This window comes from Salvelinus namaycush, chromosome 33, assembly GCF_016432855.1.
Source record: "Salvelinus namaycush isolate Seneca chromosome 33, SaNama_1.0, whole genome shotgun sequence".
Classification (NCBI taxonomy): domain Eukaryota; kingdom Metazoa; phylum Chordata; class Actinopteri; order Salmoniformes; family Salmonidae; genus Salvelinus; species Salvelinus namaycush.
Genome location: NC_052339.1, coordinates 27,511,952 through 27,529,440, shown reverse-complemented (window position 1 = coordinate 27,529,440; position 17,489 = coordinate 27,511,952). Strand labels below are relative to the sequence as shown.

The window sequence follows — 17,489 nt, the reverse complement described above, 5'->3', positions numbered from 1 at the left end:
GTTTGGACACACCTACTCATTCAAGGGGTTCTCTTTATTTGTACTATTTTCTACATTGTAGAATAATAGTGAATACATAAAACTATAAAGTAACACATATGGAATCATGTATTAACCAAAAAAGTGTTATATATTTTATATTTGAGATTCTTAAAAGTGGCCAGTGATGATAGCTTTGCACACTCTTGGCATTCTCTCAACCAGCTTCAAGAGGTAGTCACCTGGAATGCATTTCAATTAACAGGTGTGCCTTGTTAAAAGTACATTTTTGGAATTTCCTTAATGTGTTTGAGCCAATCAGTTGTGTTGTGATAAGGTAGGGTTGGTATACAGAAGATAGCCCTATTTGGCAAAAGACCAAGTCCATATTATGGCAAGAACAGCTCAAGTAAGCAAAGAGAAACAGAACAGTCCATCATTATTTTAAGACATGAAGGTCAGTCAATCCGGGAAAATTTTGTTCCATTTTTTTTTTTTGTATATCGTTCAAGCCTTGGTGGCATTTCTCTGTTTGGTAATAGGAAAAATAGGACTATCATTCTATTTACATTTTGGTCAGCAGACACTGGTCAGGTTATTGGGACAAAAACCTCCTCCTAACTACTGATCTCTTCTAACATCCTTTAATGTTCCTTGACGGCAACGTCCCTAATCAGTTTTCTCCCTCAGTCACTAGACCAGTAGATCTGACTTGGGAGTTTCCTCAAAACCGGAGATTATGATTCACTATATAGAGTGCCAAAGTCAGCAGCCAAACGTCTGCTGGTTACACTTAACTGGAGACATAAGTTACGAGGCTTACATATTGCTTTTATAATAGTAATGTAACAGATTTCATTTTTTTTTGGGGGGGGGGGGGGGGGGGGCATTTTTGTGTTTGTCAACTGACTCATCAGATAAAATGTCATGAGGTAAGCAAGTTGGCTATCGTTAAACCTTGGTTTATTTCCAACTGTTTAAAAGCTGATACCAGTCCAGCATCCAGATATATTTATGACATCTATAACATAATTACCACGACATGTAGCTCTTTCTACAAAGGGTTCAAGTTAAGGTGACTTAATTATGGTGTGCCATTTGTAAAGATATGTCATTCCTGGGAATGGTTTCACTTGCTCAGTCCTGTGTCCAACTCTGGCCAGACAGACAGTGGTGTTGATGACCTCATCAGACCTCTCTTACACCTACCGTTATCTGGGGAGAAAATGTGCGTCCTGTTTTCTGGCTATATTTTTACTCTCGCTTTCTAAATTGGGCCCCACCGTCCTGCGGATACTAGCCCGGGGCTGTCCAGCGGGATTTGAAAGTTCATCTCGAACAAAAACAAAACCAAAGATCACACACCAGGAATGTGTGACAAAGGACAGTAATATCCCAAACGCACTCATTTTGGCCACTAGCCTACTGACAGACCGCCCTGTTTTTGGCCTGCTGACAGACCGCCCTGTTTTTAGCCTGCTGACAGACCGCCTTGTTTTTAGTCTACTGACAGACCGCACTGTTTTTAGCCTGCTGACAGACCGCCCTGTTTTTAGCCTGCTGACAGACCGCCCTGTTCTTAGCCTGCTGACAGACCGCCCTGTTTTTAGCCTGCTGACAGACCGCCCTGTTTTTAGCCTGCTGACAGACCGCCCTGTTCTTAGCCTACTGACAGACCGCCCTGTTCTTAGCCTACTGACAGACCGCCCTGTTTTTAGCCTGCTGACAGACCGCCCTGTTTTTAGCTTGCTGACAGACCGCCCTGTTTTTAGCCTGCTGACAGACCGCCCTGTTTTTAGCCTGCTGACAGACCGCCCTGTTTTTAGCCTGCTGACAGACCGCCCTGTTTTTAGCCTGCTGACAGACCGCCCTGTTTTAGCTTGAAGCCTGCTGACAGACCGCCCTGTTTTTAGCCTGCTGACAGACCGCCCTGTTTTTAGCCTGCTGACAGACCGCCCTGTTTTTAGCCTGCTGACAGACCGCCCTGTTTTTAGCCTGCTGACAGACCGCCCTGTTTTTAGCCTGCTGACAGACCGCCCTGTTTTTAGCCTGCTGACAGACCGCCCTGTTTTTAGCCTACTGACAGACCGCCCTGTTTTTAGCCTACTGACAGACCGCCCTGTTTTTAGCCTACTGACAGACCGCCCTGTTTTTAGCCTACTGACAGACCGCCCTGTTTTTAGCCTACTGACAGACCGCCCTGTTTTTAGCCTGCTGACAGACCGCCCTGTTTTTAGCCTGCTGACAGACCGCCCTGTTTTTAGCCTGCTGACAGACCGCCCTGTTTTTAGCCTACTGACAGACCGCCCTGTTTTTAGCCTGCTGACAGACCGCCCTGTTCTTAGCCTGCTGACAGACCGCCCTGTTCTTAGCCTGCTGACAGACCGCACTGTTTTTAGCCTGCTGACAGACCGCACTGTTCTTAGCCTGCTGACAGACCGCACTGTTCTTAGCCTGCTGACAGACCGCCCTGTTTTTAGCCTACTGACAGACCGCCCTGTTTTTAGCCTACTGACAGACCGCCCTGTTTTTAGCCTACTGACAGACCGCCCTGTTTTTAGCCTGCTGACAGACCGCCCTGTTTTTAGCCTACTGACAGACCGCCCTGTTTTTAGCCTGCTGACAGACCACCCTGTTTTTAGCCTGCTGACAGACCACCCTGTTCTTAGCCTGCTGACAGACTGCTCTTCTCGTAGATGCACTCTCAACTTGCTTTTGCAATTTGCAAGTTTACCTGATCAATAGTAACCTGCAGATCTCCTGGGTCGAGTTCAGTAGGGCACACCGTAGTGAAGTGTTTTGGGAAAAGAAGTCCAATCAGTAACGCACATTTTTAGTCCCTCCCTGTGGTAGTCCCTCCCTGTGTCAAGCCATTTTCTTCCATTTGGTGCCTAAAGAATATGGCCCTGTACAGGGCCTGTTGGGAATCTCATATGGTTAACTTTTAGAAAACTAGTTATCATTCCAGATATCTTCTTAATCTCTAATCATATCTGTGTACTCACTGGAAACACAAAGAATGCACCTGACTAAAGATAGACTGGAAACCTGTTTTCTAGTCTATGACCTGAACATATATTAACCTCATACACAATACATTTTTATCCAGGGAACAAGGAGGAGGGGGGAAAGTCATACAGTCATGGCTCTCTCGTAAAGGACGCCTGTTTTTCTTGACCATTCCCTTGTTGTAAATGCATATTGTCATCACGCATGCACACACACATTGAAGTGTAGTATTCATGCAAACCACAAGAGGGAGACAAAAGGCAATGTAAGACAACATGCAATGTGCTGATTTACATTGACACTGGCATTAAATAAATGTGTTTTTGTTACTTAACTCCTTGTGCCAAACAGGAAAAGAACTTGGGCACTGTAGCTCACATAGTTGTATCGAAAAAGTTGACAAAAACCAAAATGAGTGACAGCAAAGATTGTCTTTACTCCCCATGGCCACTGTAGGGAGACATATAGTACATGACTCACTTCTGAATACATCTCTCAACAGTGCACTCAACCAACACACATTAACAGTTAGGAAGCTCAGCGGGCTAAATTTGCATCCAGAGGAGCCACACTGGTCAACTCACCCTATAAGATCACATTTGCATCTTGTTTTCATAATTTTTTTTTTTTGGTACTGGAGAATCTTTCAATTGTTCTGGAGGCTGTAATGTTCTCGCCAGTGACACAGATAGTCATCTGGTCTCACGGTTGACAGTTTTCCTCACACTACTTTTGGTATAATCCATGTTTTGATATGAGGTCAGAATTCTGTTTTTGACGTTTTGGAAATCAATCAATCGTTCAATCAATGTAATTCATTCTAGTCCTTCTGAGTCTAGTTTGCCACTGAAACAGTCAAACACATCAACCCCACTTACTTCAGATCACAAAGTACTACTTTAATCAGTGTACCAGTTGTCTTTCAATTAGTTCACTACATTTTAATGGGGTTTGAAAGGACTTCATTAGTGATTCATTTCCCCAACAATGCTTTCCTTTGAGGATGGCTTTTATTGGTTGTCAGAACATTTGTCTATTCATCCAACCTACCCCTTAAAATGACCCAGAAAGCTCCTCCATCCCATACAATTTGGGAGGTTGTCTTGGGCTCTCACTCACTACATGGACATCTGCTAGGACATAGACACTGACATCTAAACTCCAACTTGTTTGCATATATTTCATTACATTTGCATGATGTCTTTTTTGTCCCTCAAAGGTTGAGGTACTTTTCTGTTATAGTCAACCTTTACATTCTCTACTATTATTATAGTTTGACATTTTGTTTTGCTACAGATTGAAGGTCATATACAGTAGTAGGCCTATGTCAAGTTAATACTTCAGAGAACTTTGAATAGCAGCCAACTATAAAAAAAAAAGTCTTATTTGTTCAGATTTTGTAACTGTGTTATCATTTGGTCTCGTAATTTCAATATGGTTTGTGTGGTTATGCGTCTGGTGTGCGGCTTAGTGAGATCCGGGATCCTTGGGACGTCCCTACCCTAAACGCTAACCTTAACCCCTACCCATACCCTTTCCATAACCCTTCCCACTGGGCATAGATGTCAAGGTATAGTTGTGATTGACATTTGGTTGAGTTGTCAACTAACTTGAATTTAAAGTGAAATCAACAAAAAAATGCGCCATGCCATTGGATTTAGGTTAAAAGTTGGGTAAAAAAAGAGACGAAATAACCTTATGTTGTTGACTTTTTGCAAATCCAATCAGTTTTCCACGTGAGTTAACTTAACCATTTGAAATTACGACTGCAATAGGGTAGGGATCCTATCTAGTGTATAAACCTGTTTGGTCGCGTGCTCTAGTTTAGCTCCATTTACCGGTGTTTGCGGGCACCAGTGAAATTATTTACGCGCGTGAAGTGTATAAAGGAAACTATTTGTGGAAAACGCCATCAAGTGTCTGTCTGGTGCATCTTCTATTCTAGGTAGCCTATTCAATAATAACACAAATATAAACACGTTTTTGTAAACTATATTTAACTATATCAATTACCTTTTTTTTATGCTAAACATTCATTAGGCTATCCGGCGGGCCATTAGAGAGCTTCCAATACATTCAACAAGGCTTTGAATTATTCTCATGTTATTGTAGCCAATGTTTTTAATAGTGTAAATATGTAGGCCATATGTAAATACATTATATCATTAACATAATATATAGACCCGCCCATTAAAGAACTAAAGTGAAGCCAATGCCCCTCTATCACAGAGAGAGGAAGGCAAATATAGAAACCATATCAACGGGTAGTCTTAACTTTCCCTGGGGCCCCCGTCCTTCTGAAGCGAAAGCTTTTGACGCACATTTACTAGATTAACGTAGGCTGTACTTTTTGTTTGTTCTACCGGTAAAAATCAAGATAAGATAGTCGATAAATCATTTTTTTTTGTTCAACTGGATATTCAAACAGTGGTATGGTGGCGCGCGCTTTGAGGTGTTTCTTTTTCGGTTCTGTGTGACTTCCTGGTGCTACAGAGAGAGGCAGTGCTGAGTTAAAAAGACAGAAACACAAACAGCATTTTAGAAAGGAAAAATAGAGAGTGGGAAGCAGGAGCGAGAGAGAGGAGCAGTTGGCTGGCTTCCAGATTCAGCCCCGCTCCACTCTTTGCATATTTATGAAATTAATGTATCTATCTTTTTGTTCTATTTATGATGCACGTATTTATTAGAATCGACTGAATCTACTGGATTGGGTTTGACAAGGGGTTAAAACGAAATTGTAACGGGAAGGTTTTTCTCTGAGCGACGGAGAAGTGGCGCACGGATTTATCGCCCCATTTGTTCTCATTTTATATTGAAAGAAGGATTTACATTAGCTGTTATTTTATACTTTCTGTTTACGAGAAGAGGTCAGCGGAAGATGGGTTGTTTGGGCAACAGCAAGACTGAAGATCAACGCATCGATGAAAAGGCACAAAGAGAAGCGAATAAAAAAATAGAGAAACAATTACAAAAGGAAAGACAAGCATATAAAGCCACACATCGACTGCTTTTATTGGGTAAGGTCCAGAAGGTGGATTTGATAAATGATATGTATCATGTATGTTTTCAGAGATTCGCACCCCAGCCCACATACGTTGACAGGTCTCGCAAGCGAGCGCTGACTGAATCTTCAGATGGATTGTAGCCTAATTCTCATGGATTTTAAACACCAGCATATGCGGCACCCAAGTATATTTTAATATTTTAGTGATAGCTCCAGGTCCTTATGTTAGATCTGTGTTTTATGTCGAAGGGGCTGGAGAGTCTGGGAAAAGCACGATTGTCAAGCAGATGCGGATTCTGCACGTCAATGGCTTTAACGCAGAGTAAGTACACGTTATTTCATATATTTGACCGCATTTACGTACCAAATGTTGACGTATTCCTATTCTATGTGGATACTGTTGTGTATTAGAATATGTTTTCTTGTGGTCATTTCAATTTGTTCCATGCAAGAGAAGAAAATGACCGTGTGTTGGGTAGACGTTTCTTTGCGCTGTAGCACTGCAGTGTCCATCGGGAGTCATCGGGCCCAATGGTTTTAACAACAGCATGGCGACCAGCCTGCTATGTCCAACTGATTTCTAATAGCTGTCACAGAGATAAAGACGTCATATTATGTGGTCTAGATTCTGTGTGCCAAAACACTGCCAGATAAATGTTAGTCTTAGTTGCTATTACATTATAATGCACAAGCCAACAAAAAAAACATCTAAAAACTGAATTCATTGGCTGAAAAAACGGTTATACAAAAGTAACGTGTGCAGTGGTATTTTACAACGATGCTGAAACAATGTATCTGTAAGCCTTTCTATGGCCTATAATATCCCATCTAGACTTAGTTACATTATCGTTTGATTTGATTACATTGTGCAATGTACTATATATAGTATTCTGTATAGGCTGTAGAGGTCTAATTTAATACGTTTTTTGAAAATCTGCCTCCTATTTATATATGTAATAATATCTTTGATAGTATTTCAGCAAATGGACCAAGATACATATAGTCAATGCTTAATGTCCATCCACTTTTGTTGCTGAATGGGACAAATCTCTCTGAATATTGGGGTAGTGCTAACAGCCCACTGAATCAACTTGTTTCAAAATTACGTTGAACCAACGTGGAATAGACGTTTAATTATTGTCTGTGCCCAGTGGGAGGCTACTGTAATAGTATTATAAAGTAAACTTTCAAATAACATTTTAGCACAATACATAATTACTGTTAATTTACAAATGGTAAGTATGACCAAACAACCTATTATGCCTCTGGTTTGCATTAGTGGTCTGTGAGACATCCTCTTCTTTCTACAGGACAGCATAAAGGTTCCTTTTAATGAATCCAGCGATCACTTTTCCATTATTCATTAATGCCTAACAGTCCTAATTCTGTATGTTGTTTCTCCACCCAGAGAAAAGAAACAGAAGGTCCTGGACATCCGGAAAAATGTGAAGGATGCCATTGTGGTAAGTTGTAGGCTGTATGTAGCCTACTCAAATAAAAAGATGAGGTGCTGAGAATTGTATGATATAATGTACATGGTCACACCCGCTGAGATTGTTTCCTGCAATCCCATTTGACTGATAGAAGGGCTTTTCCCCATGTATCCGGCTTGATGTCTGTGTTTTTGTTTTTATCTGCTTTGTAGACGGTAGTTTCGGCGATGAGCACGTTAATACCCCCAGTTCCAATAGGTAACCCAGCGAACGAGTACAGAATTGACTACATCAAAAGTATAGCACCTCTCTCGGACTTCGACTACACAGAGGTAAGGGGCGACCGTCTGTCAAACTCTGACTGATCTATACATACATACATACATACATACATACATACATACATACATACATACATACATACATACGTAGAGAGAGAGAGATCTTTACAGCTTGTTAGTTATGCCCTGAGAAGCAACCTCGAGGCATTGATCAGGTCTTTGCTATTCATAGATTCATAGTGTATCCAACTCTGATTGAATTTACTCATTCAGTGGACAATCAAATACAAATGTTGTCTAAGTCTATTTGTAGTCAGGTTGTTCAAAGTGGAGTCTGTTTAAATGCTGATGCCAAATATACGGTGACTATGAAAAAAAGTTATGCAAGCCTATACTGAAATAGCAGTCATCTAAAAAAAAACACATTCACTAGTGTCCACTAGCTCCATATGCAATTTCTTCCTGGAGGAAACAACGAGAAGCGAGGGATTTTACGTTTGTTCTGAGAAATGTTCAGATCCTACATACAAAGGATAAGAGTCCATTCAAAACCATCACCTACTGGAACATAAGCTATATGATTAGGCAATTTAGAAATGAATGAACCATGGCAGGGTATATTTTTTAAGTTGTAAATGCTTTATTAAATTGTGAAATATGTATGATTACCTGAGCTCTGCAACACGTTCTGCAAACACCCAGTAGTAAGCCACGGTGGAATTACCTTAGATGATTTCTTTACTTTGGATTTGATTGAAAGGGCCTGATGTGGGCAAATAGATGTAATTACTTCTGGTGTTTGCTTCCAGTGATATCGCCCAGCTATGAATAGAATTTTATGAGTACACAGTAAAACAAATACTTTGCTATATTTGACTGCCTGGAAATATACACTACATGACCAAAATGATGTAGACACCTGCTCGTCAAAGATCTGATTCCAAAATCATGGTCATTAATATGGAGTTAGTCCCCCCTTTGCTGCAGTAACAGGCTCCACTCTTCTGGGAAGGCTTTCCACTAGATGTTGAAACATTGCTGAATGGACTTGCGTCCATTCAGCCACAAGCGCATTAGTGAGGTCGGCACTGATGTTGGGTGATTAGGCCTGGATCGCAGTCGGCGTTCCAATTAATCCCAAAGGTGTTCGATTGGGTTGAGATCAGGGCTCTGTGAAGGCCAGTAAAGTTCTTCCACAGCGATCTTGACAAACCATTTCTGTATTACCATCGCTTTGTGCATGGGGGCATTGTCATGCTGAAACAAGGAAGGGCCTTCCCCAAACTGTTGCCACAAAGTTGGAAGCACAGAATTGTCGTATGCTATAGTGTTACGATTTTCCTTCACTGGAACTAAGGGGCGTAGCCCAAACCATGAAAAACAGACCGAGACCATTATTCCTCCTCCCACCAAACTTTACAGTTGGCACTATGGCTTCGGACAGGTAGCGTTCTCCTGGCCTCTGCCAGTTGGTGAAGCATGATTCATCACTCCAGAGAATGCGTTTTCAATGCTGCAGCGTCCTATGGCGGCAAGGTTTATACCACTCCAGCCGACACTTGGCATCTGCCATGGAAATCCATTTCATGTAGTTTGCGACAAAGTCTTGCGCTGACGTTGCTTCCAGAGGCAGTTTGGAAATCGGTAGTGAGTGTTACAACCGAGAACAGACCATTTTTACGCTCCACAGTTCGGCAATCAGTGGTCCCGTTCTGTGAGCTTGTGTGGCCTACCACTTCGCGTCTGAGCCGTTGTTGCTCCTAGACATTTCCACTTCACAGTAACAGCACTTACAGTTGACCGGGACAGCTCTAGAGGAGCAGAAATTTGACAAAATGACTTGTTGGAAAAATGTCATCCTATGACGGTGACACATTGAAAGTCACTGAGCTCTTCAGTAAGGCCATTCAATTGCCAATATTTGTCTACGGAGATTGCATGGCTGTGCTCGATGTTATACACCTGTCAGCAACGGGTGTGGCAGAAATAGCCGAAACCACTAATTTGAAGGGGTGTCCACATACTTTTGTGTATATATAGTGTATCTACACAGTATATACCCTGTAAGAGTTCCTATTGGCTGTTGGTATTTGTTCTTTTTTTTCTCCCATTGGAATGTCCACAAAATCGGATTTAGGTCCAAAACTTTGCTCCAATCAGGAACCTTGTTTTTTCAGACAGTGAATAAGGGTAAGCTGGCCCAGTGCGCAATCTGGACACATCTGTTGGACTAGATAAATACTAATCAACTGTTACATGATGAGTCGGCTTGCTAAAAAAAGCTTTTAGTAACCTAATTTTATTTTTTGGGGGGAGGGCGGAGTTTGGGGGAGCGCATCGTTAGCAATTTAAATCAAAGCCGTCCCTTCTCCCTCAAAAGGAATTGTTTGATGCCTTTTTTGAGTGCTGTGGGTCAAGGCAAGGCAGACAAAGCGTTGGTCTGTTTGTGCCGAGGTGTTACGAAAGATTCCAAACAGTCGATTCTTTTAGTGTCTCAGATTCCCTGTGTTGGGTCAGTGACGCTGCAGACGACATGAAACGATGATGGGAATAAGGGTCTGCTCCAGGGTTTGTTGATACTCTGTTATCTAATGCTTTAACTGTGTACTCTGCCAGCGCTGATGGAGGTTGTTGTGATGCTGACAGTGGATTGCTAATAGGAAACACTGATTTGTGAGTGGACCACAAGCATGAAATATGGGACTTTCAAAACTTTATTTGACCCCGAGATGAGGATATCTGTGACGTACGAGCTTCCGTTTCCGCGGTGCAGAATTTTTTAAAATTAGCTTTTTATAAGGGACCACTCTAAGAAGTAGTGGTACATGAAGTCTATTGCGTTGTGTGCGAAAAGATCCTCCCTTAATGTTGTTTTGAGTTAGATCTGGTGCTTTTGCTTTAAAGTTCAAACTAATTAGATGTAAATTCATGAATTATATATTTTTTTGTCTGTCTTTAATTAGTTGAATTAGTCCTATTCTCTCTGGTTTTGCCCAGTTGTTGGCGGTATCTGTCCCGTCTCCGTCCGTCTGTCCGTCTGTGTTTTTGTCTGTGTATTCATACCAGTGGTGATCCATACTGTATACCAGTCAGTCAAAGATGGACAGTAGGAACAGTAGATTTTTTGGCTGCAACACAGGTTTCATTAATTAGGCCTATTATGTAAAGGCACATCGATTTCTGTTGGTAAACCAGCTGGCTAGTGGCTCAGACATGTGGACAAAGAGAGGCCCTCACAGCATTCAAACAAATGAATATTTTCCTCTAAAGCAGGTCCGTGTTTCATGTAGGGCCTCCTATGTCACATGTAAGGCCTTGTTTCTGCCAGGACTCAAAACACCCTTTGTCTACCACAGCAGAGATTTCAAAATGCAACTTCCCCACAAACCGTATAGAAAAAATGACAAAGAATAACTTTTAGCCTTGGCCTCCGCTGATGATTTGACAGTTGATGTGATGCTTTTGCTGCCATGCTATGCTACCTGTAGGCAAATGTAGATTCGTATCATCCAATTGCCGCCTGCATGTGTAACTTGTTAATGTTGCAAAAAAAAGGGAATTTCTAAGAAGAGCACTTGTCCAGTGTTTAAGTTGTTTCGCAAATGGGTTTGTTTAACCTCACGTTTTGTTGAATTTCACTTGAATTAATGAAATTATGCCCTCAACTTCATGCACCATGCCCACGAGAGGGAGCGCGTGAGAGACACACACACACACACACCCTTTCAAAATGGTTCCCTTCAGATGATTAAAACAATAACAAGCAGAGTTTCATACCATATGCTTTAATCACTACCCACCTGCACTCGTTGGTAATTAATCATCACAACCAGTTTATCATGCAGCATGATAAAACAGAGTGAATGTGTCTTTATGTCTATCTCGTTTTTCAGAGATTGCTTGGCCATTTATTTACGCTAAAATAAATATGGCAAAATATATGGCTTGTGTTGCTGCTGCCCTGGCTCAATGCTTATATTGGCAGTAGATGACATACCCTTGGTCTTAAAACACTGGGCTTTAAAACAATGCATCAGCAGTTGATTGCGGTTACATAATTGAAGAGCATACTTTTTTATTTTCTTCATCCATTCCAGGATTTCTTGTCATGGTGCCAGTAGCGGCTAGACTAGAATAATCTTAGATTGTTTTGGGGCTTGCCACTTGGCTCCAGTACATTCTCATGTGTTCAGTTTACTAGGCCTTTTTTCATCTGCCCAAAGCTGACGTTTACCACTTCAATATGCAACATCACAACTATTCCTTCAAACATTTAATCTACTTGTGTCTATGTATTCTATGTAAACTATTGATGCAGGTATTAAGCTGTAACAATCAATTATATAAAACACACACTCCTGTTAATATCTCATGTAAATGACGGCAGCTACCAATGAAGACATTTATCTGAGACAACTACAGAAATGTCAGTACATTGGATTAATAAGGTTTGACCAATACGGTGAGAGCGCGGTATAAGGCCATAGGTATGAAACGGTTAAGGAACCGTAAGTTATGTGCACAACGTCCCGCTTGCTCTCTTTCATGGGCCCTTCCGTTAGAGGCAGTAAACTGCATACTGCATTTATTCACACTGTGTCATGAGCCTCCCTGAAACTGAGCCCTGAGGAGTGTCTTCTGCTTCTTTATATACCCACACACACACACACACAGTTTGATCATAGTAGGCCTCCTTTGTTAAGCCATTGGAAGAGGACAGAGCCATTGGCGCTTAAGTCTTTTTCAACTTGACGGCTGGACGAACCCGCCAGAGTGTAGGGGATAGGGTTGAATAGTGGACGAACCCTCCAGTGTGTAGGGGACGGGGTTGAATGGTGGACGAACCCTCCAGAGTGCAGGGGACAGGGTTGAATGGTGGACGAACCCGCCAGAGTGTAGGGGATAGGGTTGAATAGTGGACGAACCCTCCAGTGTGTAGGGGACGGGGTTTAATGGTGGACGAACCCTCCAGAGTGTAGGGGACAGGGTTGAATAGTGGACGAACCCTGCAGAGTGTAGGGGACAGGGTTGAATGGTGGACGAGATTAACACCATACACTACAGTATGGAGTAGTCTGGCTCTGTGACTTCATTTGGCCGACATAGCATACATAGCATTTGTAAACAAAGTGAGATCAGTCATATGTTTTAGTTAGTAGGCCATTGATAGCAAGATGAAGACCGATAGGCTTTTTAATCCAAATTAAATGGGGAAGCAGGGAGCCTAGTGGTTAGAGCGTTGGGACAGTAACCGAAAGGATCGAATCCCCGAGCTGACAAGGTAAAAATCTGTCGTTCTGCCCCTGAACAAGGCAGTTAACTCACTGTTCCTAGGCTGTCATTGTAAATAAGGATTTGTTCTTAACTGACTTGCCTAGTTAAATAAAAAAATTAAAAAAACATTTAAAAATTATAATTTGAGTCGCAGACCTCCAGTCTTGTCTGGGTAAGCCCGCCCTTCAGACAGACCTCAGGAATTACATTTTGTAATGCTTGCTGAAGACACTGAATACTACTGTGTAACAGTCTCCCCACCCAAACATCCTTAAACCAAAATAGACCATTGATAATTGCAGATTAATCCGATATTTATCTGTTTTAGTTCTAAGAAGGTTCCCCGAAATGCCGTGTGACATGTTTGTCAACTTTTTTGGGCTATGGGGTGTTTGTTGTCAGGCTAGGATTTCAATACATTCAGTCACCCACAGATCCAGTTCAGATCCATTATTCTCTTTGTCAGGCAGTGACAAAATAATACAGCAGAATTGGTAACAGGACCAGATTTTCTCTTTCTTTTTCTTTCTTACTCTCTTGTCTCACTTGTTCTCTCACTATCTCTCTATGTCTCTCTCTCGATCTCTTTCTGTGAATCCATTGTCTGGGGCTCATTTGCTCTGGGCTGCATCACCATTTCCTAACAGCAGAGATTTAGACCAGATTAGTCTACTCTACAGCATGGCATGGCACAGACAGGCAGTCAGACAGGCAGTCAGACAGGCAGTCAGACAGGCAGTCAGACAGGCAGACAGGCAGGCAGACAGGCAGACAGGCAGACAGGCAGGCAGGCAGTTGAGATTTGCTTATGTTTTTCGACCAGAAAGTGGTTGTGCGCATCAGTATGTGTGTGTGCGTGTTTGACAGGAAGGGAGGTTTTGAAGTGTAACAGGACGTAGCAGAGAGACGCAGGATCACGCCTCACTGGCGTTGTGACCAGCGCTGTGTCTCCCCTGACGATCTTGTCTGATCGTGTGTGTGTTTGAGAACTATTCGTTTTGTTGATGACTCATCGTAGTCTTATGTATGACAGTAAAGCTATACCTGGGCCAGAAACGCAGGCTCTGTAAAATGACTTGGTGCATATGTAACAGTTCAACTTTAGTACGTCCCCTCGCCCCGACCCGGGCGCGAACCAGGGACCCTCTGCACACAGACAAGTCACCCGCGAAGCATCGTTACCCATCGCTCCACAAAAGCCTTGCAGAGCAAGGGGAACCACTACTTCAAGGTCTCAAAGCGAGTGACGTAACCGATTGAAACGCTATTAGCGTGCACCACCGCTAACTAGCTAGCCATTTCAGATCCGTTACACATAGCTGTGCATTGGAAAATATATCTAAGAATCCTTTGTCTCATTGTATTCTCCAACTTGGTTTCTAAGCCGAAATACATTCAAGGGGATCGTTCATGGGACTTCATGTTTGATGTTGTTTTCATAAACTTGATGAACCATTGTGTTCAAAAAGGGATAACCATGAATAACAATGTGGATATTGCTACATTCATGGTTTATGGAATATGTATCCACATGCACAAACTGAAACACTGGAGCATTTAATGGAGCATTTAGTGACAGCAAACCGTAGCTGACAGGCAGGCTACCCAAAGGGCTTCATTGAGTGAGTTGATTATTCTTTACACGTGACTGAGAATGTCGTCTCACCAGAACTTTGTCTTTTGATTTGTCTGTGGTTACCATAACACAACAGTGTTGCAGAAGACACAGGAAGAACTCCCTCCCTCCCTACACACACACACACACAGTTGTTTTGAGCTGAACGTCCACAGCCTCCCTGTGTTCTAAGTCAGGTATCAGACCACCCTGAACATGGCCTTTACATGACTGTGATGTCACCCATCACCTGGACAGAACTGTGGCCCTAACAACTAACAGTCACATAGATCGCCATAGATTGACCCTGTGTTGTGGCACTAAAGACAGCGGTATCCTAGCACAATCTCCCTCTCTGGTCCAATGGTGGGTATACAAGGGATAGCGTTGATACCCAGGGGTGGGTGAGTGTGCCCAGGGAATCTGAGGTGATCGCACTGGTAGCGGTGTGGAGGGACTGGAGGATGCCCGAAAAGCAGCCAGGGACGTCATTAGCCACAGGCCCATGGGCTAGCTGTTTCTAACCCAACTGCTAATGACTCTTTTTTTTTGCCTTCGCCGCATCACTAATGAAGGCTTAGGTTCAGTAAAGGACGTGCCGGTTAAATGGAAGGGCTCCTAATGGGCTTCAGTGTTTTGTTTACGTGTTTTTGTGTCACCAGGTGCTCCCCAGGGCTCAGTGTTGGGCCCTGTGAGTTTTGACTGTGGGGACCCACAGGGCTGCTTTAGTATTCCCCATCCCTGTGATAGGCTGCCTGTCAAGTAGGCTACATAGGTTCTCTACAGTTATTTAGTTTTTTTGCTCAAGTGTTTTTTTGCTTTTTTTCAGGAATTGAAACTGGTTCATAGTGGGGAATTTCACTCTATTATCATGGATTTCAGTTGGCTGGGTACCTCCCCTTTTTTGCACTCCACAATTAATTAACTTTCTTAGCCAATGTTTTGGGGACAAAATTGTAGAAAAGTATAGGCTGTGTGCTTGTCAGTAGTTCTAGAACGTTCTAGAGTATCCTCATTGCAATATATGTGATACTGACAGTCGCAGGTTGAGTCGACAACAGTGCAATTAATGACTCATATGGGGGAAAAACATCCGACTTTCCTCAGTCACGAGACCGACAGGACCTGGCTCAGTGTTATTGTAACGTAGTAACATGGCACACGTTAAAGCAACATCCCCATATCTTCTCCATTCTCCCTGTAAACACATAGTACAGCAGCGTCTGGGCTGATACGGGCAGATGAACTGTCTCTGTGTCCTCTCCGCTTAGCGACTTCCTGTTCTCGTGGTGAGATCATCAGCCTTGGCCAGGAAACTGCCCTGGCAGGCAGACACACTCTGCTTTGCATGTGGAGAGAGAGATCCTGACTCGGTGCATCAAAATGTCACCTGTAACTAATGGGAGCAAAGAGGAAGTCCGAGAGGTGCGGTTGTGCTCATACACAGCTGGCTTTCAGTGTGTGAAGGGAGACATTCACAGTAAATCTGTTAAGTGAAGCTAATTAAGATGTAGATTTGAGGTGTAGTTCTCATGGTAATAACCTATCTTGCATATTTTGCACATTACAGTGTGTGGAGGAATTGTTTTTCCTATGGTAGTATTGAGGTGTGAAAGTAAAAAAAAAGTGAACTGTCAAAATGAGTAAATGGCCTCCTACTGTGTTTTGTTTCTAGAAAATGGTTGACACATTTTTGACAATAGATACACGGTCGATACTGCACAATAGTTCAGCTCAGACTGTTTAGCTGAATCGTGAACATGCTGCCATTTACAGGGTTGTTCAAACTTCACGCAAGGCCTTGTTGCATCGGCGTTAGCGACTTTAGCATCTGAGTTTGTTTTGCATCTCTGTTGCCATTTGTTTGCCTGTATTGTGGTTATTATGCGATGACCCCACCGGGGGACTAATTATTGTAAACCCAGCTCTCGGCTCTCTCTAAGGAACAAGCGGGTGGGAAAACAAGTCTTCTCTTTCTCAGAACCTCCCTCCCTCTCTCCTCTCTTCGCCTTCCTGCCTCCACTCGTCCCTCCCTCCCGCTCTCTTTCCCATTGGTATACTTCTGAGGCAGAAGATGGCAAACAGTGTGTTTGTGTTGCATCAAAAAAAGCATTTTGAATTTTAGTGCTGGTTGGTCCCTAAACGTTCAGCTTTATATTGTCATGTCTTTCTCAGTTTGGATTTTTAAAGTTAATCTTTATATTGGCGTGTCTGTGGCTGTCTAGAAGGCACCAGTGCCATGTTAGATTAGCCCGGTCCTCATATGAAACAAGTTCCCACCCTCCTCCACTACACACCTTCTGTCCATAGGCAAGTGAGTGGAAGAGCAGTCTATCATTGAATAGGTATTTATGGGGATGTTCTTTCTCAGGGAAGGGTATAATTTCCCTCCTCCTTATTCTTGTTTTTTGTGTTTGACGTTGTGAATGGATCAGACGTTTTCCACCGTAGTTGTATTTCTCATCCTATAGGACCAGTCAGTTCACCCTCTGCAACACCTGAGTAATGTACAATGATTATCTAACATGCTGCTACAGAGGACAATCACATCAAATGTACTTTCATCTATCATGCAAATGTACAGCAAAGCCAACGTGATGACAAGTTGTCTCTCTTGTCTGAAACCAAAGCTCCTGTTTCTCTCTTTTATTCTCTTTCATGAACAACAGGAGTTCTTCGAGCATGCCAAGCAGCTGTGGGACGATGAAGGCGTGAAGGCTTGCTTTGAGCGCTCCAATGAGTACCAGCTCATCGACTGCGCACAGTAGTGAGTACCCCCTGGGCCCCAACCCTCGTACCCTCCCTTCCTCCTCATCTCTCTCTTCCACTCTCACCATTCTTTTCCCATTCCCCTTTCTCCTCTCTTCCCTTCTCTCTTCCTCCCTGTCCATTTT

The 17,489-nt window shown here is 42.8% G+C and overlaps 1 protein-coding gene across 3 annotated transcripts in view; it reads left to right on the top strand.

Annotated features, from left to right (window-relative positions):
• The window catches only part of LOC120027732 (guanine nucleotide-binding protein G(olf) subunit alpha-like), a 62,184-nt gene that overhangs the window by 4,549 nt on the left and 40,146 nt on the right, over positions 1-17,489 (top strand). Inside the window, exons 1-5 of one of the 3 annotated variants that reach the window (XM_038972733.1) lie at positions 5,246-6,005; positions 6,242-6,314; positions 7,401-7,455; positions 7,638-7,757; positions 17,265-17,362. In XM_038972733.1, coding sequence (XP_038828661.1) covers positions 5,867-6,005; positions 6,242-6,314; positions 7,401-7,455; positions 7,638-7,757; positions 17,265-17,362 — 485 coding nt within the window. In that variant the 5' untranslated portion in view covers positions 5,246-5,866. Of the gene's footprint in view, positions 1-5,245; positions 6,006-6,241; positions 6,315-7,400; positions 7,456-7,637; positions 7,758-17,264; positions 17,363-17,489 lie in introns of those variants that run through there. The other 2 variants (XR_005473337.1, XM_038972732.1) reach the window with 2 other exon arrangements.